This window comes from Ananas comosus, linkage group 22 (assembly GCF_001540865.1).
Source record: "Ananas comosus cultivar F153 linkage group 22, ASM154086v1, whole genome shotgun sequence".
NCBI lineage: Eukaryota > Viridiplantae > Streptophyta > Magnoliopsida > Poales > Bromeliaceae > Ananas > Ananas comosus.
In genome coordinates, this window is record NC_033642.1 from 1,723,125 (window position 1) to 1,747,635 (window position 24,511).

Consider the following 24,511-nt stretch of genomic DNA (forward strand, 5'->3'; position numbering starts at 1 on the left):
TATATATATATAGAGAGAGAGAGAGAGAGAGAGAGAGAGAGAGAGAGTTGAGCTAGAATACTATCGGTAGAAAACGGACTCCGTTGCCACCCAGTTGTTTTCGATGATGGAGCCTCCAAATCGACGATCGGTACCGTTGAATATGATCTATACCACTTGAACTATCTAGAAATCAAATTTTATGCTTTTCCGATATTGTTCTCTTGACCATCAAGTGGGCGTAAAAATGAACGGCTGAAAATAAATATCCTCTAAAAAATAATGATAGAAATTTTGTAATCAAGATCGAGAGTATAGATCTTATTCTAAATAGTTTAAAGTATTTTCTAACCAAAATTCAATTGATTTGGATAGCTTTACACCGTTAAACGAGAAAACGCCTCATATCTACCATTAAAATTATAAATTTTGAAACCCTTTGATCATTAGGTTAATGATGTCGAAATGATTTGAAATTTGGTTTCTAGATACTTCAAGTGGTATAGATCCTGTTCAACGGTGCCGATCGTCAATTTAAAGATTCCATCAGCGAAAACAAATGGGTGGCAACGGAGCCAGTTTACTACCAATAGCATTCTAGCTCAACTCTCTCTCTCTCTCTGTATATATATATATATAAAGTATTATGTTTTCATTTTTAGATCTTATTTTTTATTGATGATATATTACTGCATATTCATCTATGAATAGAGTGCAAACCTTATGCCGCATCCATTCAAATGCTAATATATATTTCGGTAAAAACGTACATAAATTATCTGAGTTATGGACCATTTTGAGTTGGTTATCGAACCTTTCAAAACATTTGATTTTACTAACCAATCTTTCAATTTATTTGGTTTTAATAAGCCAACAGAATTTTAACTTCGAAACTTGAATATGGTGTATATCCTTATATATTTAGTTAGTATATTTTATACAATTCTCACAAAATTAAATTGATTAAAGTAACTAATTAGTTTAAATCTTAAAGTCAAGCTAACTAATTCAAATCAAACAAATTAAGAGGTCAGATAGTAAAACCAAGATTTTTAAAAAGTGGATTGTCAATTCAAAATAATTTATAGTTCTAAAAGGGATTGTATATTTTTATCTATTCTTTCACAAGTCTAATTAGGTTTGTTTCTTAAAATAGAAAAAACTAAAAAAAAGTGAACCATTAAATGAGTCCAAATTTATAAAGTGAGAATGTAGTATTTTTCAACAAAAAGATTAGTCAATATTAATTGCATTAATTTTTTTTGCTAAATTACAAAACATTCTCTTGCAACTATCATTTTATTTATTTGCATTTTTTTTTATTTTCAAAAATCTATATTTTGCTATTTCAAAATTTTAGAAATTTTTTTATAAAATTATGATACTAATGGAGAGGATGAAATGATCAAATTACTCTTATATTTATTCTAGAGAAAAAAAATATATTTTTCAACATATTTCTATTATTTTAAAGAACAGTTTTAGTGCAAATTATATAAAATAGACGGAATAGCGATGAAATACCGGTAGCGGAGGCATATGGGGTCAATGAAATGACCAGGTCAATCCTTATGCCTATACTAGGAAAAATTCTGGAATGCAACTGGTATATTGGTAACGTGGCGTAACAAATTAATCAAAATGTCTCTTTTTGGGAATATATGTCCCATCATGATTGTAAAAAAATATTTTTATTGTTCTTTTATTTGAAAAGAAGGAATGTAATTGGCTTGTTATTCTAGAAAGAAAGATAACCTTTTAATATATATTTTTATTATTTTATAATAAATTATATGAAATAGACATAACAGTAATACTATACGAGAGAAATGAGCTGAGTGCGTAAACTTAAAAGGGAAAACTTCAAAAACCTCTTCTGTGGTTTCGTAGTTTCTCACTTTACCCCCCTGTGGTTTTAAATGTATCAATTTGTCCCCCTATGGTTTCTTTTTTTTTTTTCTTATTAATTTTATTATTTTTTTTCTTAAATCAATGATAAAGTTAAAATTAAAGAGTACTAAAGTGAATATTTGATAAATCTAGATGGGTATCTGAAATTTTTTGTACATAATTTAATAAAATATTAACGAAAAAGCTATCGAAAAGATAAAAACAAAACCAAGGGCGGGCAAATTGTTACATTTTAAACCAAAGGGAGGCAAAGTAAGAAACAACGAAACTACAGGGATTTTTTTGAAGTTTTCCCAACTTAAAATGGTGAAAAATTAAAATATAAATATGACTTCCGTACTCTTTTCTTCTTCACCAATGACCAGTCAAAAAAAAGAGCCGGAAAAACCAGGGTGGTTTACCAAAAACCGAAAACCGGTTTCGGTTTCCCACCCCCTCTCTCTCTCTCTCTCTCTCTCTATATATGTATTGTAAGTTTGTAACTGCATAATGAACTCAACTATCAACAATTAAATAATTAAATTCTTTCCCAACCCATCACCACCACCACCCCTTCTCACCCAACAAAATTAAGGAAATGAAGAAGACCTCCTCTCTCTCCGAGCTCGGCTTCAGCGACGCCGCTACCACAGCCTTCTTCCGCCAGATCAAAGATGTCGCCGCCTCCTCCTCCGCCGCCGCCGGCGATGCCGACGCCCCGTCGCAGCCCAACCACCGCATCAAGATCTCCATCGTCGGCGCCGGCAACGTCGGCATGGCCATCGCGCAGACCATCCTCACCCAGGTCGCAAAATAATAAATCGTTTTTCTCTAAAAGCTTAAATACTTATTTCAATGGATTGAATAATAATGTTTCTTTAATATATTTAAATATATTTCTGTTTCATCAAAATATTCTTTTGTTTAATTTTATAAAAAAATTTAAATATTTTTGCATATTTAATAAATTTAAAAATTTTGAATAACTGTCCGGAGTAAATAAACTAAGCCCCTATTTTAATTATTTCCACTCAATTCGAACTTTGGCTGTAGAGAGACAAAGTGGGTGCTGAATTTTGGGGCTGCACAGTTCACTCGACAATCGAAGTCAAAATACTATGAAATTTAACTTGTTTTATACAATTTTAACACCGTAGAATATGTTTTGATCATTGAATCGAAAGAATCTCTCACTATCGAAAACAATTTGGCAATATGGACTACTTAGTATCGAAAGGATCTCTCGCAACACTTAAAATAATTGATTCTTTTTTTAATAAAATTTTTATTTTTTAAGAATACTTGTTTACTAGGTGAATAAAATTTAAAAAATTATAAAATTTAAATTTTTTATATAATTTTTAATATTATAAATTATGTCAAAGTCAATTGATGAATGAAATTTTTTATCATTGAAAACTAACTTTGAAAGAACAGAGGTGGCCTCCGTTAATGTTTTCAAAAGTGTAGTGCAGTAGCCCAGTGGGAAACGCTTTAATTTAAAATGGCATCAGAGGAGAGCAGAACAGAGTAGGAGGTTTTGAATTTTGGTGGCGAATGATTTCCGTTGCAGGACTTGGCGGACGAGATCGCGCTGGTGGACGCGAAGCCGGAGAAGCTGCGGGGGGAGATGCTGGACCTGCAGCACGCCGCGGCGTTCCTGCCGCGGGTGCGCATCGTGTCCGGCACCTACTACGCGGTGACGGCAGGGTCGGACCTGGCGATCGTGACGGCGGGCGCGCGGCAGCTGCCGGGCGAGACGCGCCTCGACCTGCTGCACCGCAACGTCGCGCTCTTCCGCACCGTCGTGCCGCCGCTGGCGCAGCATTCCCCGGACGCGCTGCTGCTGGTCGTGTCCAACCCCGTCGACGTGCTCACCTACGTCGCCTGGAAGCTCTCCGGCTTCCCGCCCAACCGTGTCCAACCCCGTCGACGTCCTCACCTACGTCGCCTGGAAGCTCTCCGGCTTCCCGCCCAACCGGGTTATCGGATCCGGCACCAACCTTGACTCCTCCCGCTTCCGCTCCCTCCTCGCCGACCACCTCGAGGTCAACGCCCAGGACGTCCAGGTAAATTCATTTTTATCCTATATTTGCTGCACTTTCAACTGCATGTATTTTCAACTACACTGCATTTGTACAAATGCTCACGCATGTATGATTGTATGCGTGCAGGCGTACATGGTAGGGGAGCATGGGGACAGCTCGGTGGCGCTGTGGTCGAGCATCAGCATCGGCGGCGTGCCGATGCTGAGCTCGCTGCGGGAGAGCGACGTCGAGTTCGAGCAGGCGGTGCTGGAACGCATCCGCAAGGCGGTCGTCGGCAGCGCCTACGAGGTGATCCGGCTGAAGGGCTACACCTCCTGGGCCATCGGCTACTCCGTCGCCAGCCTCGCGCGGTCCCTCCTCCGTAACCAGCACCGCATCCACCCCATCTCCCTCCTCGCCAGCGGCTTCCACGGCATCCCCGACGACCGCGAGGTCTTCCTCAGCCTCCCTGCCGTCCTCGGCCGCTCCGGCGTCATCCGCATCCCCTCCGTGCAGCTCACCGAGGAGGAGGGCAAGCGCCTCCGCAAGTCCGCCCAGACCCTCTGGGAGATTCAGCAGCAACTCGGTCTCGCCAATTGACCGATTAGATTTATTGAATCTGAAGAAGCTTTATTAATAACACTACGTATTTAATATCTGCCTTTTGTTGTCTCTATATTGGCACGATCTTATTTTGGAGCATTTGTTTAAAAATACATACTTCCTTAAGAGACCAAAAAAAAAATTCTAATTTTTCTTCCTGCATCCTGACTCTTCCATGTAATAAATAGCCCATTTTAATACGTGTATATGCTAAGAATCAACTATACATGCGTAAATTTTGTGTTTGGATTGCACAATTTCATTGTTGTAAACAGTTAAAATGTGCAAATTCCGTTGAACTTAAACCCGAACTACATATATTTCATTAATCTAATTAAAGTGAGGAATGTTACAAGGATTGCAGAACATTAGGACTTGAATTACAGAGAAACTAAGGATCGAAACTCTTAAAACTAAAAGCTAGCCTTAGAAAAACAGTAAATAACTAAAAGCAAGCCTTAGAAACACACTAAATACTGAAAATAAAAAAAAAAAGCTAAATTATATAAAATTTTTCTGTCAAAATTTGATTTTTCACTTTCACCTCCTGTCATTTAAAAATCTACACTTTGCTCACTTATAAAATTAAAAATATTCACTTCGTCTCCTGCCGTTAGTAATCCTTTAAAGTTCCGTTTATAAAATATTATTATATATTTTTTTATGCCAAAAATGCCTGAGCCTTCACTCCTGTGAACATGATGAGAGCAAAATGGTGAAGGGCAAAATAATTATTTTATCATCACAGTTCACAACGTACCCCCTATGAATATTTTTTTATTTTATAAGAGAACAAAGTGTAGGTTTTTAAATGACAGAGGAGAAAAATAAAAAATAAGATTTTGACAGAAAAATTTTCTGTAATTTAGCCTAAAAAGAAATGTAAAAGCGGTGATCTTACATCTAGGCAACGATCACCTTTTTAATCATTCCCGTCCTAACTCCATTTGTCTTTTTATTTTGAGAGAGAAAGTAGCATGCTACTGCTTTATTCATTTGGAAATTGAACTCGGCTACAAAAAAAGACAACTGGGCCTCGGGAGAGAACGGCTAATTAAAAAAAAAAAATAAAACACATAAACTAACAAACACAGAAACAATCCCAGGTCTTCCAAAGCGAGCGGATATTAGACGATAAGTAATCCATCGAGTATTTAGAATTTTCAAAAATTCTACTATTCCGCTCCAACCAAATTACCCATTATGTGGCGGTGATCGTTGCACATGTTGTCTTTTCATTCGTCACGTCAGCTGAATCGAATATTAGTCAGCATCAACTTTTCTTGGGCCAATAGTTTTCATCCAAGACTCATAATTTGCTGTCCAATTTAATGAGCATTCATTTGCTAGTAATTATACTGTATTTGTGACGTCCCACTTTTCAAGAATAACTAATTCTGAAGCTACTCTATTTTTAGCACGTTTAATTTTCTTAATATTTTAGATCAATTTATCATTCAAAATACTATAATCGAATTCAGAGATTTAATCTTATATCAATGTTATTCTTATTAAATGCAACCCATCCTTTTCATATTGGAGTGGAGATTTGTTAGACCCCTAATAACCTCTGCTTGGCAAATTTAAAACGGTAGTTAATTAGAATTTGGTAATAACTCAGCATTCAAACTAGCAGAGGGAAACAATTCAGTAACTGGAAATGGAGTGTAAAATTGTGCAGTATCATGGCTCCCAAACAATATGTAATTTTGTCTTTAAAAATCGATTCGGTATCTTAAACCTAAAACATGATGAATCAACATATGGCACATACAAGAACACTGAGAACATTCTTTTACAATTTGTATTGAAGTTCCGCGATATAACGTAAATCCGAGAGCTGCTTACCTCTATGTCTTCTTGATAAGATACCCGATTAGAACTCCCAGGAGACCCACAAGCACCAAAAATGTGAAGGAGAAGCCACCGTGATGCTTGCCTTTTTCTCTCATTAGCAGTTCCTGATGAAATGTCGCAGAGATTAAGGTTATACATGTATAAAAACTTAAAAGCAAGGATTTAAGTGCCGTGGCACGGGGTTGTGCCGGAAACTTGCCGACACGGTATGGCACGGTGCGTGCCGAGCCATGTCGATGCGTGCTGGTCAAAAAAATTCTTGTGTGCCGATACATAATAGCATGAAATATTTAAAAAGAATAGAGGGTTTTGAGCTGTGCCATTGATACGGGATCTGTATCGTGCCGGTATCTTGTTGGCACGGTACGGCACCGTGGATACGGTTCGTGCCGACGGGCAATTAAAACCTTGCTTAAAAGAAATATGATGCTAGAAGGGCACACTTATGCAAGCAAGCTTCAAAGAAGCAATTGAAGTTTCCCTAATTTTTGTTTGTTTCTTTTTTGTTAGGGACAATGATAATATTTCGGTAAATTTTTCGGGCTTTGTGGCTGACTGTTTAGAAACTTTGTGAGAATGAGAAAAGCGAGAAGCAGTTCATTTATCTTCATAACTGAAACAAAAATATGAGGAAGAAGAGGTTATTAGAACCATTTCATTCTCTTTTGTCATTGTAATCTTGTAAGGAAAATAAGATCAGCACCCTCCTATTATAGGTCGTCTTCATACAGGCACGATAACTTTAGGTTTATTCATCCTTACTCCCCCTTTGCTTTCATGTGTGTGTGTGTGTGCGCGCGCGTGTGTATTTGAGCGCTTCGATTCTAAGTGAGAAGCAATAAGATGCATACCAACTCTTGGCGGAGCTTCTGATTTTGCTGAATGGCAGAAGTCTTCTCCTGGGTCAACTTGGAAATCATGTCCAGCTCCTGTAAAAAACCAAAAATCCAATTATAGCCACCAAAATTTCTCTAAATTGCCGCATAATCATTTTTGAGAAAATATTAGCCAAGTGCCATTTGAAACTTTGCAAAGATGGTTTTTGTTGAATACCATTTAAAAGTCAAAATTGCATTCACACTTTAACATGAACAACGCCTCAATGTCTTAAGACATTATGTGACTATGAACGGTTGATAGGAAAAAATATCAAGTGACAGACTTCTAGACCAAGTTATTTGCTACTGTTTGCATTTGGTAGCTGCATGTACTATATTCTCCTTCCTAACAGTAAAATTGCAAACAAGCTCTTTAAAGCATTTATATGTGAAAAACCATTTGATTTTACACACTACCTAATATGAAGTGCGCGATAGGCAACATCAAGAGGCCCAAGAGACAGTAATCAAGACATAATGGGAGACAATTGATACAGTTATTCCAAACTGTAAGAAAAAGTAAAACAGAGAAAATTTGCCATCATGTTGGGTGTTCATGTTGCTTTTGCCATCATGTTGGGTGCTCATGTTGCTTCTCTTTGACCATCTGAACTTTTTAACTTTCTAACAACGTTTGCACATAATAACAGATTGTTAATAGAAAGACAAAGCATGCATATCCAACAATATTGATACTGCAAAGTGAGTGGCATGTGAGATCAAGTTTGAAGAGTCTATTTCACAAATCAGATTTTTCATCTTATATTGTTGATTAAACATAAGAGCCTCTAATTTCCTCATGTCATCATGAAGAAGTTGTAGATCTCTACATAGAAAATAATTCTAGGAACAATAGTATTTGATGTCATATTAAATTGTGATACAGTTCGACACACTGTTTGACAAATCAAGTTTGTGATCTTATTCTATTAATTAAACTTTGAGGGCCTTTTATATCCCTATGTCATCATGAAGAAGTGTTAGATCTCTGCATCCAAAATAAATCTAGGAAAATAATTAGTTCTCGATTGCTTTACCTAGCCTGCCATGTAACAATGACCTATTAATCAGGCAGTTGAGACTAAATATGTCAACAGGAAAATAGAACTCTCATTTAGTATAGTGAGTAAAATGACAGAAAAATGGCAACCACTTGTTGGAACTTCAAAGACAAAGATATAGACGTGGAAAATATAAACTTTGATTACAGATTATTTAAGAGTTCTAAACATTACTGATTCATTTCACATATAGTTCTATGTATGTAGCATCATATAGGGGTCATTTTTAGTAAATTTTTAAGCCCACGCTCTGCTCTTCCATGGAGGGTAGGCACTTAAGCCGTATCAAGTAAAGCTTCAGTGCTCAAAGTCAAGGAAGAAAAGGTGCAAAACTATTGAAACATGCATAGAGTCACACGATTTAGGACCAAGACTAGCAAGAGAAAGAAAAAGGAAATTCACCTCTGAAGACTTCTCCTTTACAGGTTCATCATTGGATCTAGATGCCTGAAATTTTAAGCGTTGCATGCAACATGATAAGTTTGAACGAAAAAGAATTACATAAGTCCTACTAAATAATGATCTATTGATGGAGCAGTCGAAAATTTGAAAAACCCAAAGAAAAGGCAGGTCTTACAGAGTCAAATAGAGTTCGACCCCCATTTTCCAACATGGATGATCTTGGGGAAGTTCCTTCTTCTGATTCTTCATGAACTGGTGAGGGATGATTGCCAGGGACATAAATAACACGCAGCTTGCACTCATCGATAACTTTACTTGTTTCTTTATTGAACTGGAAAGTATGTTTGGCAAAACAAACACCGTGTCACTACAAAAAAATTTTATGAGAGAGAAACAGAAGAGGTAGCAAGAGCGGCAAAGTTAACTACCACTTCAGGGGTGATGTCCTGAGGAGTTGCACCATTCTCTGCAACAACACTCTGTATAAGAAACTTGTCTTTACATTGCATGTCAGGTGGAGCCTCCTTCTGAGCTTGCATTGTAACTGTAGTACCCAAGCACGAAGAAAGAAAGAAATGAGACTTTAACAACTTCAAATTCAGCTGGCCGATGCAAAATATGCGTGCAACAAGAATCGCAGTGAACACTAGAAATTGCCTGACTTTACTCCTTACTTTTAGGAAATACAGCCCGTTCAACATTCATAGAACTCGTAGTCTGTGTCAATCTCTAAGATTGTTCAGATATTGCAAACCTCCATAGGCACGCAAAAGATAATGTGATCCACAAATCTAACTAGAACATATTTCTCAATAAGCTTATTGTGAGCAATTTGTTGATAGAAAGCTTATTGCGATCATTTTGTTTTAATAACCCATTGTTGGATGACGGAAAAGGAATCATGTTAGAGGACATGGAAATGCAAACGAGTACAACAGAGATGAGAACACTTAGGTGAATGAGTGGTTAACAAGGAAAGATGAGAGAAAAGATGTTTGCTTTGAAATGCAAGGGGTTTCAATCGAGAAAACCAGGGATGGTCATTTGAGATTATACAATTGTGTATACCATGAGATGTCATCCCCTATTCCTAAGGGCAAGGCAACCTGAGTTAGTAAAGTCAAAAGAGATAGAGAAGATCTAGAATTGTACAGCAAGAGTTGATTGGGAAAGATCCACTCACAACATACAGAAAGAAAGATATAGGAACAAAGCTAAAAAGAGGACTCAAGTGACAGATCCTGTATAGTTTTCCTTTTGAGGGTTCATATATATTAATTCACCTAGCAAAAATGAAGATTGACTTGAGCTGGGGTTAACTACAAGAGTGAAGTTGAGTAAGGAACGGAAAACAGCACATCTTTCTGTAACCATGGGATTCATTTTGGAAGTTTGTCTTAGAGAGACCAGACTAATAATGTGCATAATGCTCAATTTATCAATCCTAGTAATATTGTGTAATTGGTTTTCTGACAGAAGAGAGTTCACCTGTGACATCACATGTTGAGCCAGGTGAAACAACTCCCGTATTGGGGCGGACACAATACTTCTTAGGGTTGGTTGTTTTAACCTGCAATAAAAATATTAACAACAAATTGATAAAAAGTCTTGTACCATCAGCATTCACAACTTAAAAAGGAAAGATAAGTAGATAACTTGGATTGAATTTTCAAGCAAGACAATAGATCCAGGGCTAAAACTTACCTTGAAAGCAACGTACTGGTCAGTCTTGTTCGTAAGTTGCATGGAGCACGAGCTCTGTTTTTTCAACTCAACTACTCAAGATAAAACAATATTTTACCAAATGTAAGTCATCAATGTCAGTGATAATATTGCAAAAGACGATGTACGGAATAGAAAATGAGGTTCTAGCATACATGCCCCTTAACAATAAATGCTTTTGTGCATATGCCCCTCAGAAGTGTGCATTTGCACTAATACCCTGGAAATTATCATTTATTTGCTCCTACGATCTTCTGTGTTGGAAGTTAGGTTTTGAATTGACTTAACCACCCGCTATGACATGCCATTGGTTCAATATCTAAGAGGTATTTAACTATTTATCCACCAATTTTTACCATATAACAATCTTTTGGCATTCAGTTACTAATATCTGAGCTATTGAAGCCTGGACAAACAGAACATAGTGGAGGAAAAGGACCCAAATTTCAAATTTACAAGGGAATATGTGTAAATACATTTATTATGAGAGGTTATTAGTTTCAAAAAATCTCATTGAGAATCCCCAAAGAATGATATTTCTTGCTAGATATAGAAAGAGTAAACTTCAAAAAGCCCTCTTTGTATTGAATATTTGTAGTTCACTATCCTATGGTCAAAAGTACAGCACTTTGCACCCCTTGTGATTTCTATTTTAATTTTCCCTAAAAGAACATTGCTAAAAAGGAGTAGCAAAGTGCTCCAATTTAAAACTACAAGATAGTAAAATATAAATTTTTCAACTTGTGGTTGGCACTCTACAACCCTGTAGCATTTGGGTTGCACAATCTAGCATTTTACTGCACTATATTACTACACAATATTACTACACTTAAAACTACAGGGAAGTAAACTGCAGATTCTCTAACCACAAATTAATATGAGTACACTACCATTCACCATTTTCCCCAACACTACACTCTCTACGGATGAGATCAACAAATTGAGACATACCAATCAAAGAATCACGATGATAAGAGGCGTCAAAAACGAATAGATACACAAGATCTCACCCTAAAAAACCCTAGAAACCCCATTCGATCAACAGGAGAGTTAAAAAAGAAACAGATCAGAAACGGATCTTACATGGGAATTTGAGCTCGTTTGGTTGGATCTCGAGGAGGCCTCCTCCACTCATCCCTCCTAATCCTCGTAGATCTCGACCAAATCTAACCAAAAAGGAGCACAATGTAGAACAAACAAATGCTTCTCGTCGGACGATCCAGAGGTCGATAGAACCGAGGAGGCGACGATCGAGCTCGATTAGAGATCGTTCTTCTCGATTAGAGCTCGTTGGGCTCGTCCACCATTAATGGAGAACGGGATCGCGATCGATCGATCGATCGCGAGAGAGAGAGAGAGAGAGAGAGAGAGAGAGAGAGAGAGGAGGTGTGGAAGGGGGAGAAGGAGATGGTGAGATCTCACAACAACAATAATAATGGTGAAAGTGTTGAAATGACGAAAATGCCACTGCCACGGTGGTCACGTGACTCACGTGTTATGAGAGAGGGTGCGAAAAAGAGAGCTTCTCTGATGTTGTCGAACTCATTCCCTGCACCCGGTGTATTCGTATATCTCATTCACATAAATTGAAGTAAAAATGTACTGAACTTATCTAAACTATAGGCCATTTTCAGTCAGCTACCAAATCTTTCAATTTATTTAATTTAAGTTAGTTAACTACACTTTAATTTTAAAATTTAAATGTGTCATTTATCTTTACAAATTTAGTAAGTATAAATTAGTTAAAATAATTTAAAATATGCTTTAGTAGGCAAATTTATTTTTAAATCAACCATGATCAAACATTGTTTTAAAGAATGCAATTGAGTCTCGCATGCAGTTGAAACTGCAGTAGTCGGATTTAACTGTGCTAAACCAAGCGCTATATTTAATTCGGTAAGTAACTAAAATTATAAAGTAATTGTAGTTCTATACAACTAAACAATCATTAACTTAGACTTCCGAAAACCTATGTGGAAAGATTTTAGCTATGTGGCTCACGGTGCACCGGGTGCATGCAATAGTTTCTTGTTGTGCAGTGAGGGCAGAGGGTAAAATTGGAATACAAGGTGTTTTCCAGCTGGTACCGGTGGCGCTTCAATGAGCTTAGCTGGCAAAATGTGCAGTGTCTTTATCTATCTCGCGAAAGGAGCAGCCAGAAATTCTTACGTGGACCGGGCTCCCCACGTCACCTATGGACCAAAGAAGGTTGGGCATGCTTAGGAATGTCGATGAGTACGGATACCGAAATTTTATACAAACCCGAACTCAAACCCGAACCCGAACCTGAATCCAAATGGAGCAAATTTATCTGATGTTAAACGGATATGGTTTCGGATATGAATATCAAAAATAAAAACAATATCAAAAACAAAAACCCGACAAATATGAATTCGAATATGGATTTTAACTGTACCTGTTAAATATAAAAATGTTTAAAAACACCGTTCTCTAATAGCTTAAGCTTTTAGAGTATAACGGTTGTTTCACATGGTATCAGAGCAGGTGGTCCTGAGTTCGAGTCATGCCAGGCTCCTAGCATATTAATTTCCTTCCATTTAATTCAAGCCCACGTCATGGACCGATTAAAAAGTTTCGAGCCCAGACGTGAGGGGGAGCTTAAGCTTTTAGAGTACAACGGTTGTTTCACAGTACCCGATCCGAACCGGAACCCAACCCGAACCGGACACAAATCCGAATTTATTCTACATTATATATAATATGTATATAAAAATTTGATGTTATATTTGAATTTATATTTTAAAAATTTTAATTTAATATAATATATTTTGAAATGTTAAAAAGAGAAATAATTGTTTTGGTTTCGAATTTTTGGATTTGGGTTTGGGTTCAGGTTTCGAATTTTTTATTGGGTTTGGATTTGGATATGAATTTTTAAAATCCATCGGATTCGAATTCGAATTCAAATTTCAGATTTGGAGTCGAGTTCTAATTTGAATTTTAAAAAATTCGCTCCGAATTCGACCCGTTGATATTCCTAGGCATGCTTAGGGAGCCATTTCTAGCTTGGGGTGCCGAGTCATCCTAAGACCCAAGGAAAATTTTAGAATGTGACAATCATGTATGGGAATTGAAACTATGGATTACAGTTAGATTTTTAACAAAATCATATTTGTATCTAATTTTTTCTCTTTGAATGCGAATTTGGATCCAGAGAGATATATATATATATATATATATATATATATATAGTAGGGCTAGAATACTTGTAAAAGTATCATGGGGGTGATACTTGTGTGTTTTTAGCCCTTGGTTGGAGAGATGTGAGGTTGAGATGATGGTGGTAGGTGGTGGTAGGTGGAATAATGTTTAATCCAAAGGCTATTAATAATCAAAAAGTAGATCCAATAGCTTAAAACCTAATAGCACCATGATGGTGATACTTGTAAAAGTATCATAGCTCAACCTCTCTCTCTCCCTCTATATATATATATATATATATATATATATATATATATATATAAAAGTTATGCACATAGATTTAATTAATATTTAAATCTTAATTTATCTCAAACAGATTTAAATATTAATTTCTATCCAATAGGATTAACTACAAATCTAACCAATCCTAACATTCTCACCTTTGGTTTCGATTGTAATTTCAAGCGCTACGTCGAGCTCACCATGCAAGCTCCACCTTGAGCTTGTCTCCTACCGCTCGATGTCGCCGCGATCCGTCGCTCCGTCTCGAGCAATTGCACATCCGCGGAACTTTTGAACCCAAACGCTCTTCGCTCCCGTTTCTGACTGTGCTCCCCGTTCAGAACGTATAAGTTCTACGCTTGTTCGCCTCGCATACGACCGATCTCATTTTCGGACCTCATAGCTCCAACCTAAGCTGAAATATCGCCACCCTCGAGTCCAAATGCGCCTAACGAGATCAAATTCCGCTTCAATCCAGGAACGTGCCGCACACCTGTCAGCGTCCTCACGACCCCATCGTGCATTCGGATTTTCACCATGCCGACTCCCAATACTTTGCACGCTGTCCCGTTCCCCATCAGCGCCTTTCCACCTTTGATCGCCCTTATAAGTGGCAAAAGACTCCTTCTCCGGACATACGTGAAAAGAACATGCCGAATCGAGCACCCACGCATCGTCCGAAATTTTCGCACCTCCGGTCGCCGCATACAGCACATTAGAATCGATCATCTCCGACTCTGCTGTCTGCGCTATCGCTGATACCGTCTCGTCCTGGTTCACGACAGTTTGCTCCTTCTGTCGCTTTAACTCCTTCAGATCATCCTAAAGTTTTCGACAATTGCGCTTGATATGCCCCTTCTTGTGACAGTAAAAGTATTCTACCTCAGATAGCGGTTTCTTCTGTCAATATCCGGTCGCCAATATTCTCACCTCCTTCTTCGCAGTCACCACCAGTCAGTCCTACATCCTGACTTTGCGTGCCTGACTCCTGAGTCATCTTCCGCATCTCCTTCGAGAGAAGTGCCGCCGTGACCGCCTCCACACTTATGGACTCCTTGCCATAAAGCAACGTGGTCACTAGATGCTCATATGTCGTCGGTAGCGAAGATAGTAGGATCAACGCCTTGTCTTCGTCATCCAGATTGACTCCGATGCTGGTCAACTGGGCCACCACCTTGTTGAACTCATTTAGATGATCATGTAGGCTCGCCGCTTCATGCATCCGCAACGTAAACAGTCGTTGCTTCAAATACAATCTGTTCGTCAGGGATTTGGTCATGTACAGATCTTTCAATTTCTTCCACAATTTCGCCGGTGTCGTCTCGCCGGCTACGTTGTAAAGAACCTCATCTGCTAATAATAGATGAAGCGTACTCAGTGCCTTCCACTCCATCTTCGTCCATGCCGCATCCGTGACCTTCGCCGGCTTCACCTCCTTTCCGTTCAACGTTTCATCTAACTCTTGTTGTACGAGGATCGCCCGTACTTTAATCTGCCACAATCCGAAATTGTTCTTGCCGTTGAACTTCTCGATTTCGAATTTCGTGGCCATCTCCGTCGATCTCTCCCGCAGATCGGTAACCTTCGGCTCTGATACCACTTGTTGGGAATCCGATACTCGCCCCGGTACCGAATCTCGTGAATCCGCAACCCGCTCCGATACTAACTGCTGTGGATCCGATATCGATTGTTGGGATTCCGCAACCGAAGCGTCGAATCGGATTTTTACCATAAACCCGTCTCCTCAACAGAAGCTTTCTCTCGTCTTCTATAAATCCATAAAGAAAAACAATCATCCACGCGCACCCGTGCACTAGGTGCACTCAATAACTCTCTCTCTCTTTTTCTCTCTCTGGTACGACACCTCCAGGCTCTCAACCGTACTACTCCCCCAAAAAAGAGACCCACAATGCCTATTTATAATGCTCAACTTAAAACGTACCCCAATCCTAATATATTTAGGATTCATACTTTAATTAATATCTAAATCTATATTAATCAATCTCTAATAGATTTAAATATTAATTCTAATCTAGTTAGGTTTATCCTCTAATTAATATTTAAATCTTAATTTATCTCAAACAGATTTAAATATTAATTCTTATCTAAATAGGATTTAACTACAAATCTAACCAAATCCTAATAGAGAAACCACTTGCAACCTACCCGACCTAGGAACCTAGGTCTACACTTTATTCCAGGCCGAGCGGACCGCGGGCGTCGTAGAAGAAGGAGGGTCGAATAGAGAGAGAAATGAGAGAAAGGATCAGGTGAGGGTAAAGAGAGATGATCGGGGAGTGGGGGCAGCTAGAGGTAAGGGAGGGAAAGAGAAAGAAAGAGGCTCGGATAGGAGAGGGGTAAAAAGAGATAGAGAGCGAGCAGTAAAGGGGGAATGAGAGAAGAAAGAGAGAAGATCGGGTAGATGGGTGAGGGAGTGGGTTGTGAAGAGAAAAAGCGCTAGCTGGAGAGGAGGGGAAGAGAGAGAGAGGCTCGGGGTTGAGGGGAGGGGAAGAGAGAGGCTCGGATATGAGAGGGGTAAAGAGAGAGAGCCAACAGTAGAAAGGGGAGATGTGGAACCTGGGAGCTTTCCTCTTCCAAATAGGAGTCAATGGGGGGCATTCTTGCAGCAACAGGGCATTCGAGAACAGTAACTATGGCACAGCAGCTACGGATTGGGAATCAATGGATTCGGAAGCAGTGTCTTGACCTGACCAGGAAGAAAGACCGGAAGAGGACCGGGTGCAGGGATGAGGGGTAGGGTGTGAAGAGAGAGAGCGCCAGTTGGAAGGGAGGGGGATAGAGAGAGAGATGCTCGGGTAGGAGGGGATGGGAAGAAATAGAGAGGCTCGGGTAGGAGAATGGGGAAGAGAGAGAGAGCCAACTGGTGAGGTAGGGAGAGAGAGAGGGGCCACTAGAGGCCTCGCCACGTGGAATGAAGGAGAGGAAGGGGTGCCACGTGGGATTTGATGAAAGTGTCAAATGATATAGTGTTAGGATATAGAAGTATAGATTATTAAAACTAAAAGAAAAAATATTTTTTTTATTTGTAAAATCTAAAGAGAATTTGCGCCAAACGTGTGATCAAAATGGTTATATAATTAATAAGTTTGATTGAAGAGAAAAGCCTATTGAATTATTTGATAAAGTTTAAAGGGCAAATTTTGAAACTTAAAAGCTCAGGCGCCGTTTTGGAAACCTGCTAAATTTTAGGAGGTTTTTTACATCATTCCCCAAAATAACAAAAAAATGAAGATATACTCTATAAAAAATAGAAAATAAAAGGGATAATTTCATAAGTATCCCTACAAGGACTTAAAGTTGCGGATTTATCCTTCCAACACTTTTTCTTTTTGAGACGGATCCTTACAATATTTTAATTATCAAATATTTTTCTCTAAATTTGCAAAATGTAAAAATTTATCTCTGACTATTATTTTTTGTTGTTGTTTGTAGTTAAATTTTCATTGTTAGAACATTATGCCCTTTAAAAAACAGCTTTGTTAAAAAAAAAATTAGAACATATAAATTTATACCTCATGTAGAATAAAATGAAAGTTACAATAAAATTATTAAAAATAATAAATATAATTTAAAATATATTTATCAAGGGTCTGATAGTTATTTTGTTGAAAAAAGAGGTTAATTTAGACAGTCATATAAAGATAAGGCACCTATTTGGTAATTATGCAATTTGAAGAGATATATTTGATAATTAAAACTAGTGATGCGAATATGATGAATCCAGATAGATTTATTCGGCCATTTGTCCAGCTACCTTATATCCCCACTGTCGTTGTAATGTAATAAAATATTTCTCTCATGATCTGCTCTATCTAAGAATCTGCTTTCTACTGGCGACCTAAATCTGTCCTGCCAATTTTTTTTTTTGTTATTCAAATTTAATTTTAAATATAATTAAATATTTGTTATTTTAATGAAAATAAAATTTAAAATAATAATATTACAATTGAAGCAACTATTTTTTAATTATATTTATGCTAGGAATCAATAACATTTAAAACTAAAATAATAACAAAGAGTGGATTTAGGGTAGATTATTTTTTTTCAGCATTCTAAAATGGTCCGATTTATTCCTCAAATCAATTTATTATTTTGGGTTAATTGCATACAACTCCCCGTAAACTTATTGAATAATAGATATATTCCTACAAAATTCAACATTTTACTTTTATCCTTGCAAAAGTCCTATAGTTTACAAATATACACTGTTGTTAGGATCCGTAAGAAAAATATAGTTAATCATGAGTAAAATATTTAATTCTGATTAGTAAATGAGTTAAATTAATCTTTTTACCTTTCTTATATTATTGGATAAAATACTTTTGGGGAGGATATTTCTGCATAATTCTTTTGGAGGAATATATTTGTAAGAGCAAAAATATTATTTCACTTAACTGCTGTTAAAAAATAAAAAGCGCTCCAGCGATAATAAAGCAAAGGGGCAAATATGAATATCACTAAACATTTATAGGAATAAAAATAAAAATTAAATTTTATGGGGATATATTTGTTATTCGATAAGTTTACATAGAACCTTATTATTTTTCATTTCCTATTCCATTGCGGATCGGAGCGGAACCACTGCCACTCCGAATCCATTTGCATTGCAGCTAAAATACTATTTCGCTATTTTGTAGGGACACATATGCAATTTAACTCGCAATAAAACCCTCCCCGGGGGACATGCGCCGTTCCTAAAACCCTCCGCTTCGTGAACCCTCGCTTCCTCTGCGCGAGATCGTCCCCAGTTCAACAACCTCTTCTTCCTCCTCCTCGGCGACCATCTCCGCCGCGGCTCCTCGCCGGCGCCGGCCCTCTCCCACCCCACGCCACCGCCGCCTCCTCCTCCGGTGCCCTTGAAAGCNCCTGCTCCCCACCGCCCTCCCCTCCGTAGTAAGCTCGCACGTGGGTGGGTGCTGAGATCTCTCTCTGGAGAGAGAGAGAGAGAGAGAGAGAGAGAGAGAGAGGTAGGGTTACGATGTTGCGCCGGAACACGCGGCTGAGGAGGGAGTACTTGTACCGCAAGAGCTTGGACGGGAAGGAGAGGGAGAAATACGAGAAGAAGCGGAAGATCGACCAAGCCCTAAAAGGTTAGATCCAAACTACCCCTCTTAATTCATTTTCCTTAATGTTTTTCGTGTGTTATCTCCTTTGGATTGTGATGTGATGAGGGTTTTGATTGGATAGAGGGGAAGCCGATACCCTCCGAGCTCCGGAACGAAGAGGCCGCGCTCCGTGAGGAGATCGATCTCGAGGACGAGTACACCGCAGGTTCGGATAGATTCCTTTTATTTTTTCCTCAAATTGAAATCAATTATTTAAATAACTTGGATTATTGTGTTCCTTTTGGAGATTTTACCGCCCTTGTACCTGTGGCAACTTAACTTTGGCATTGCTATCATTAGTAGTTTCCATTCCATTCAAACCATCTCTTTCCACATATAACTGAAACTTGGTAACTGTTTCTAAATCCCTTGTTTTCGTAGCTATCGGAATCAATTTTCATGTCGGATTTTCTTTGCCTATTTTTGGTCAAAATATATAGAACTTTGAACTACTGCTCATTTTGAAGTAGTTACCTGGAATTTAGAAATTTTCACTTTACTTCCTGACCTTTGATTTTGAAATAGATTCCTGAAATTTTTATTTTTTTCGCTTTACAACAATTTTGACATAATATTCCCACAGGTTACTGAACATTTTGGTAGATTGCAGAATATTCTATCAAAATGGCGCACATACTGCCAATGTTAGGTAGTAAAAGTTTAGATACTTATTTCAAAAAAGCTACAAGAATATACAATCAAAATTTTATTGTTCAGGTTTCCGTTTCAAAATATGCTATAGTTCAAGTAAGTTCTGTACATTTTCACCCGTATCTTTTGTGACATTGAGGCAGCATGGACTCCCTTCCTCATTATGAGTTATGACTAAACTTGATGAAACATGTTGTTAATGGGTCACCTTGATGCATTGCCCATATGACTTGCTTGAGATAATTTGATCAAGTTCTAATGCGTTTCTACTATAAATTCAACAATGATGATCATTTAAAAGTTGAATTGCCACATTTAGCAGTTTGGTTCACAAATTGTACTTTGTAGGGATAGTTGAAATTTTGCAGAATGATCATATAAGAAAGTTCCAGAAAAATGTATTTTTAGAATTTGATTATCTAAATATGATTGTGCATCTTTATGATGCAGTCTGTGCTCTGGTTTCATATGCCGGATTTGCTATGTTCACTTTGCTAAACAAGATTAGTTCAATTTTTTCCATTGGAGTTCCTGTTATGTTTACTCATGGTTGCATGTATATTTACTTGTTTAATATAGACACACATGCGAGAGTGCGTGCGCACGTGCGCACACACACTCACCCACCTCACACACTTACACGGCACATGTGCGTGCGCACACACATGTACAGGCATGTACACATGCACGCACTCAGACGCGCGTACACGCACACGCACAGGCACACACGTGCACGTACCCACACACACACACCCGCACATGCACACACCTGCACGCACCTGCACACAGTAGCTTGCACGCACGCACACATGCGCGCGCGCACACGCGTGCACACGAACGATTCATATATTGTATTGTTATTCTGTTCATATTTCTTTTATGTGTATGATTCACGCATGCACGATTCATATATTGAACTGTTACTGTTCATATTTTTTTTAATGTGTATGATTATAACTAATTTTTCATGCAAACCCTATATGCACACTGAACTTTTGTCGTTTTGGTGATGGATTTAGTGCCAAGAGCTCTCATTGATGATGAATATGCCACTGCATCAGAAAAGGATCCAAAAATTTTGTTGACCACATCTCGCAATCCAAGTGCACCCTTAACTCAATTTGTGAAGGTGAATAATCTTTTCTTATTCTTATGGAAGATAATTTTCTTTTCGATTGTATTCATTTATTAGTCTTGTCACTGAGTTGAACATTCATATTGTTTTATTTCAGGAACTAAAAATTGTCTTTCCTAACTCAACAAGAATGAATCGTGGTGGTCAGGTATCATTTCTTTTATTATTGTGGCTGTTAACTATTTTCAGTTGGGAAGTAAGAAACATGTCCATGCTAGGGAAAGGGTAGCCCTTGCATGAGGTACCCTTTCTGTGTGTATTTGTTATGTCTGTTTCCATCATTCGATCTAATGGTGCCAATATTTTGATTGGAGCAACGTATCTCGAATTCATACATCTACTGATTTTCACCTTTCCTACTAAAAATTAGCTTCTCATCTAATCTACTCCTATGTGACTATTGATTGTTCCCTGCTAAAACTGATCTTCCCATTGCTAGAACTCTGTTAACTTTTGGATGGTCGCTTGCTTATGCAACTTTGCTTTGTACCGAATTATTAACTGTAGATAGAGTTTAATATTTTCAATTTCCCAATATTTCTCATATTTTGATGTTTGTTTTGCTAGTGCATGACATATCTTGCTAATTGCTAGTGCATGGCATCAAATTGGTTTAAATTTTATATTTGGCTGGCTTGCTTTATTTCATCAAAACTAGTTCTTTATAGGTGATCTCAGAAATTATCGAGTCTTGTCGTGCACATGACTTCACTGATGTTATTCTGGTGCATGAACATCGGGGCGCGCCTGATGGTTTAATTGTCTGCCATTTGCCATTTGGTCCAACTGCATACTTTGGACTATTCAATGTGGTAAGTACATGTATTACCTTGTTTTTTGTTTGTGTTGCTTCGAATTACTCGGTGCATGGTTTTCAATTTCTGGTGGTAGGTGACAAGACATGATATTAAGGAAAGGAAGGCTATGGGAACGATGTCGGAGGCTTATCCTCACTTAATCTTTGATAAGTTCTCTAAGCAGGTACTTGCTTATTTTCAGCACCTTAATAGCTCAAGTCAATAATATAATCCGCACTTGATACAATGGAAGTTTCTTCTTGTAAAACTGCTTATGATGCAATCACCCATTATAAAAGCTGCAAATCCATAAATTTATGAAAAGTTGTTTTTTTATTTGGCATCAGCTATCTGATTTCCACTTAAAGAAACCTACTATTAGATTGCTTAATGAGCTAGGTCTGCACTTGTTGTAGTTGTATGAAAAATTACAACCGTGGTTATAACAGGGAAATTCGCTTCTTGTCTGTATATCTTTTCGCTAAACTCTTTTCTGTCTTCTTCATGCAGCTTGGTCAAAGGACTAGTAATATTTTGAAACATCTCTTCCCTGTACCAAAACCAGATTCTAAACGCATCATTACTTTTGCCAATAACACCAATTACATCTCATTCAGGTTTGTGCCTACATGTTACTATATTTTGTATGTTACCTTATCTACATAATTGATTCTTTATTGATTTATTTAGCCATATCATGGAATATTGACTAATACGAATGACTGTAAAAAATGTAATGAGATGTACTGAACTATCCATCATTTTAGCCCTCTGAACCCATGGACTACAGATCTTCAACAAAACAAATGTAACTGTGGAAAGTATATTTGTTGAATAGTATTTTAGTAGCTTTAGATTAATGCTGGATTGCACAGTGCCATTCTCATGGAGGATAAATCTGATACATATAACAATAACAAGTTACCACAGTCCTTCATTATGTTACTTTCTATTCTCATGTCAATTTTTTTCCCTTTTTTTTCATCTGATTCTTGTAAATTTGAAGGATGCCAAGTTTTCAATTTGTAGTGGAGGACTTCTTCTAAGCACCTTGAATATTGGAGGTTTTCCTATTAGTTGCATTGCGCACTCCTTGGTGCATGCAGACTAAATTTTAGGTGATCTCCATGGAGTGTCGAGAGACTTTGATCGTCCTCATCATTATAATTTAATAGAACATTGACATGAGTTTATAGTAGAGGGAACTGATTGCAAAAAATTGAGTTGCTGTTTGGAGAGATTCACTGCCACTCATCGGAAGAATGGCACAAAGTTGCTTTCACTCCAATTATGTGAAAAAACTTCCCAACTTGGATGCCATGTAGGTTTCCATTTATTTGAAACTTCAGAAAGCTTAAATGCCAGTACTGGTAAAGTGGTTGATGGTAGGTTACTTCCCTTCTCTGGTACTAACAAGAGCTTGATCGTATGTTTCGACATTTTATTGCAAGCAAGCGTGTCCCTATTTTCGACAAGTTGAATTAGTAATTGTGCTTGTATTTGCTAGTATCACCTTTCATATTTGACCCACGTACATTTGGTTTGTCTGTAAAGGCATCATGTCTACGAAAAACGCGACGGCCCGAAATCTATCGAGTTGAAGGAGGTCGGTCCTCGGTTCGAGCTACTGCTTTATCAGGTTAGCGAGCTTATCTGACTAATTAGTGCATACTATATTCCGTCCTTTATAAAAGCGATCGTTGCCGAGTCTAAAATTACCATTTTTCTGTATCTCCTGTGTAGATCAAGCTAGGCACAGTCGAACAAACCGAAGCCCAAAACGAGTGGGCACTTAGACCGTTCATGAACACCACCAAGAATCGAAATTTCCTTGGAGAGTAGCGTGCGTACTGCTTTACATATTATTTCGCGCTTGTCTTCTTATTTATGCTTTTTACTGTATCATTTTGGGCGCCATCTTTTTAAATTTTCATTTGCTCTATGCTTCGCAAGTCGCTTTCAAGTGCGCAACTTCTTTACACTTCATGTTGTCTTTCGTCACTATGTAGAAAATATGGGTTCTCATAGAAAGGAATTACCGAGAGAACGTTTTGCGTGTTCTTTGGATGCGGTATGTTTTGCCTTGTCATGTTTTATCATTTTAGGAGCTTAACATTTATATTGTAATATCTCTCTTTGATGACCATACAAACCAACACAACTATTTGCATTAGTGATCCTCTCCCCACAATAGTTTGAAACCAAATTGCTTGATTCGGCATTTTGAATGGCACATGACATGTCTTCGGAAGTTCGCCTTTTTTTTTTTTTCAGTTCGGTTTTTAGGGAATTCTCAATCCGAACCGAATTTTTTGTTTTGAAAAAATCCAGAGCTGAACCAAACTGATTTATCAAAGGAATCAATCCAAACCAAACCGAATTAATTCTGTTTGCTTTGGTTTTGCTAGTAGCTTTTGAAACTCTTATTTTTTCTAATCTGAGCATAAATATTGAGTTTCAAATACATGGTTTACATAAACAGCAGTAATATTATTATTTGGTTTTCAGTTCGGTTCGGTTTTCGGTTTTGAACAGTTCTAAAACCAATCCGAAATCGAAAGTCGAATTTTAGCAATTCTCAAAACTGAGTCAAACCGAAAATCATATAAACTGAATCGAACCGTCTTCTTTGGTTTGATTTAGTCTGGTTTTTGGTTTGGAACCAAACTATGAATACCCCGACCTGTAAACCCGACCAAAGGTCTGGTCGAAACGCAGCCTGGGTTCTGGGCTCATCTGTTTCGCTGGATCTCCCCCGTGGAGGTAACTCATCTCGTCAATCCGTGAAAGTTGGAGATCTGACACGGGGAGCTGTCAGAGGGGTTTAGGGTTGCAGAGAATCTGCTCCGACCTCGTGCATAGCGCGAGGTCATGACTTCATGAACTTCAGCCTCCCGCCGCTTTTTGCCTATGGCCCTTTGCTCCTTTGCTTGTTTCTG

At 38.0% G+C, this 24,511-nt stretch overlaps 3 protein-coding genes across 11 annotated transcripts; 2 read left to right on the forward strand and 1 right to left on the reverse strand.

Moving 5' to 3' along the window:
• On the forward strand, window positions 2,354-4,720 carry LOC109727047 (L-lactate dehydrogenase B-like). 2 transcript variants are annotated; one of them, XM_020256917.1, is made up of 4 exons: window positions 2,354-2,674; window positions 3,443-3,791; window positions 3,856-3,938; window positions 4,044-4,720. In XM_020256917.1, the coding sequence occupies exons 1-4, from the start codon at window positions 2,468-2,470 to the stop codon at window positions 4,494-4,496; spliced, it is 1,092 nt and encodes a 363-aa protein (XP_020112506.1). In that variant the 5' UTR covers window positions 2,354-2,467; the 3' UTR covers window positions 4,497-4,720. The 2 variants fall into 2 exon arrangements, with proteins under 2 accessions (XP_020112506.1, XP_020112507.1); XM_020256918.1 differs by having other exon boundaries at window positions 3,443-3,787; window positions 3,828-3,938.
• LOC109727044 (vesicle-associated protein 1-3) lies at window positions 4,381-11,828 on the reverse strand. Of its 8 annotated transcripts, none has more exons than XM_020256910.1 (10): window positions 11,503-11,828; window positions 10,402-10,472; window positions 10,186-10,267; window positions 9,126-9,241; window positions 8,873-9,028; window positions 8,698-8,742; window positions 7,774-7,858; window positions 7,208-7,285; window positions 6,348-6,460; window positions 4,381-4,515 (listed from the first exon to the last, which is right to left on the reverse strand). In XM_020256910.1, exons 1-10 carry the CDS (start codon window positions 11,552-11,554, stop codon window positions 4,507-4,509), a joined length of 807 nt encoding a protein of 268 aa, XP_020112499.1. In that variant the 5' UTR covers window positions 11,555-11,828; the 3' UTR covers window positions 4,381-4,506. The 8 variants fall into 8 exon arrangements, with proteins under 8 accessions (XP_020112499.1, XP_020112498.1, XP_020112501.1 ...); XM_020256909.1 differs by having other exon boundaries at window positions 7,763-7,858; XM_020256912.1 differs by lacking the exon at window positions 4,381-4,515 and adding an exon at window positions 5,562-5,750.
• LOC109726952 (U3 small nucleolar ribonucleoprotein protein IMP4) lies at window positions 18,813-23,718 on the forward strand. Its single transcript, XM_020256777.1, has 9 exons — window positions 18,813-18,974; window positions 19,072-19,155; window positions 20,660-20,769; window positions 20,873-20,923; window positions 21,444-21,587; window positions 21,667-21,756; window positions 22,083-22,189; window positions 23,127-23,211; window positions 23,316-23,718. Exons 1-9 carry the CDS (start codon window positions 18,863-18,865, stop codon window positions 23,412-23,414), a joined length of 882 nt encoding a protein of 293 aa, XP_020112366.1. The 5' UTR covers window positions 18,813-18,862; the 3' UTR covers window positions 23,415-23,718.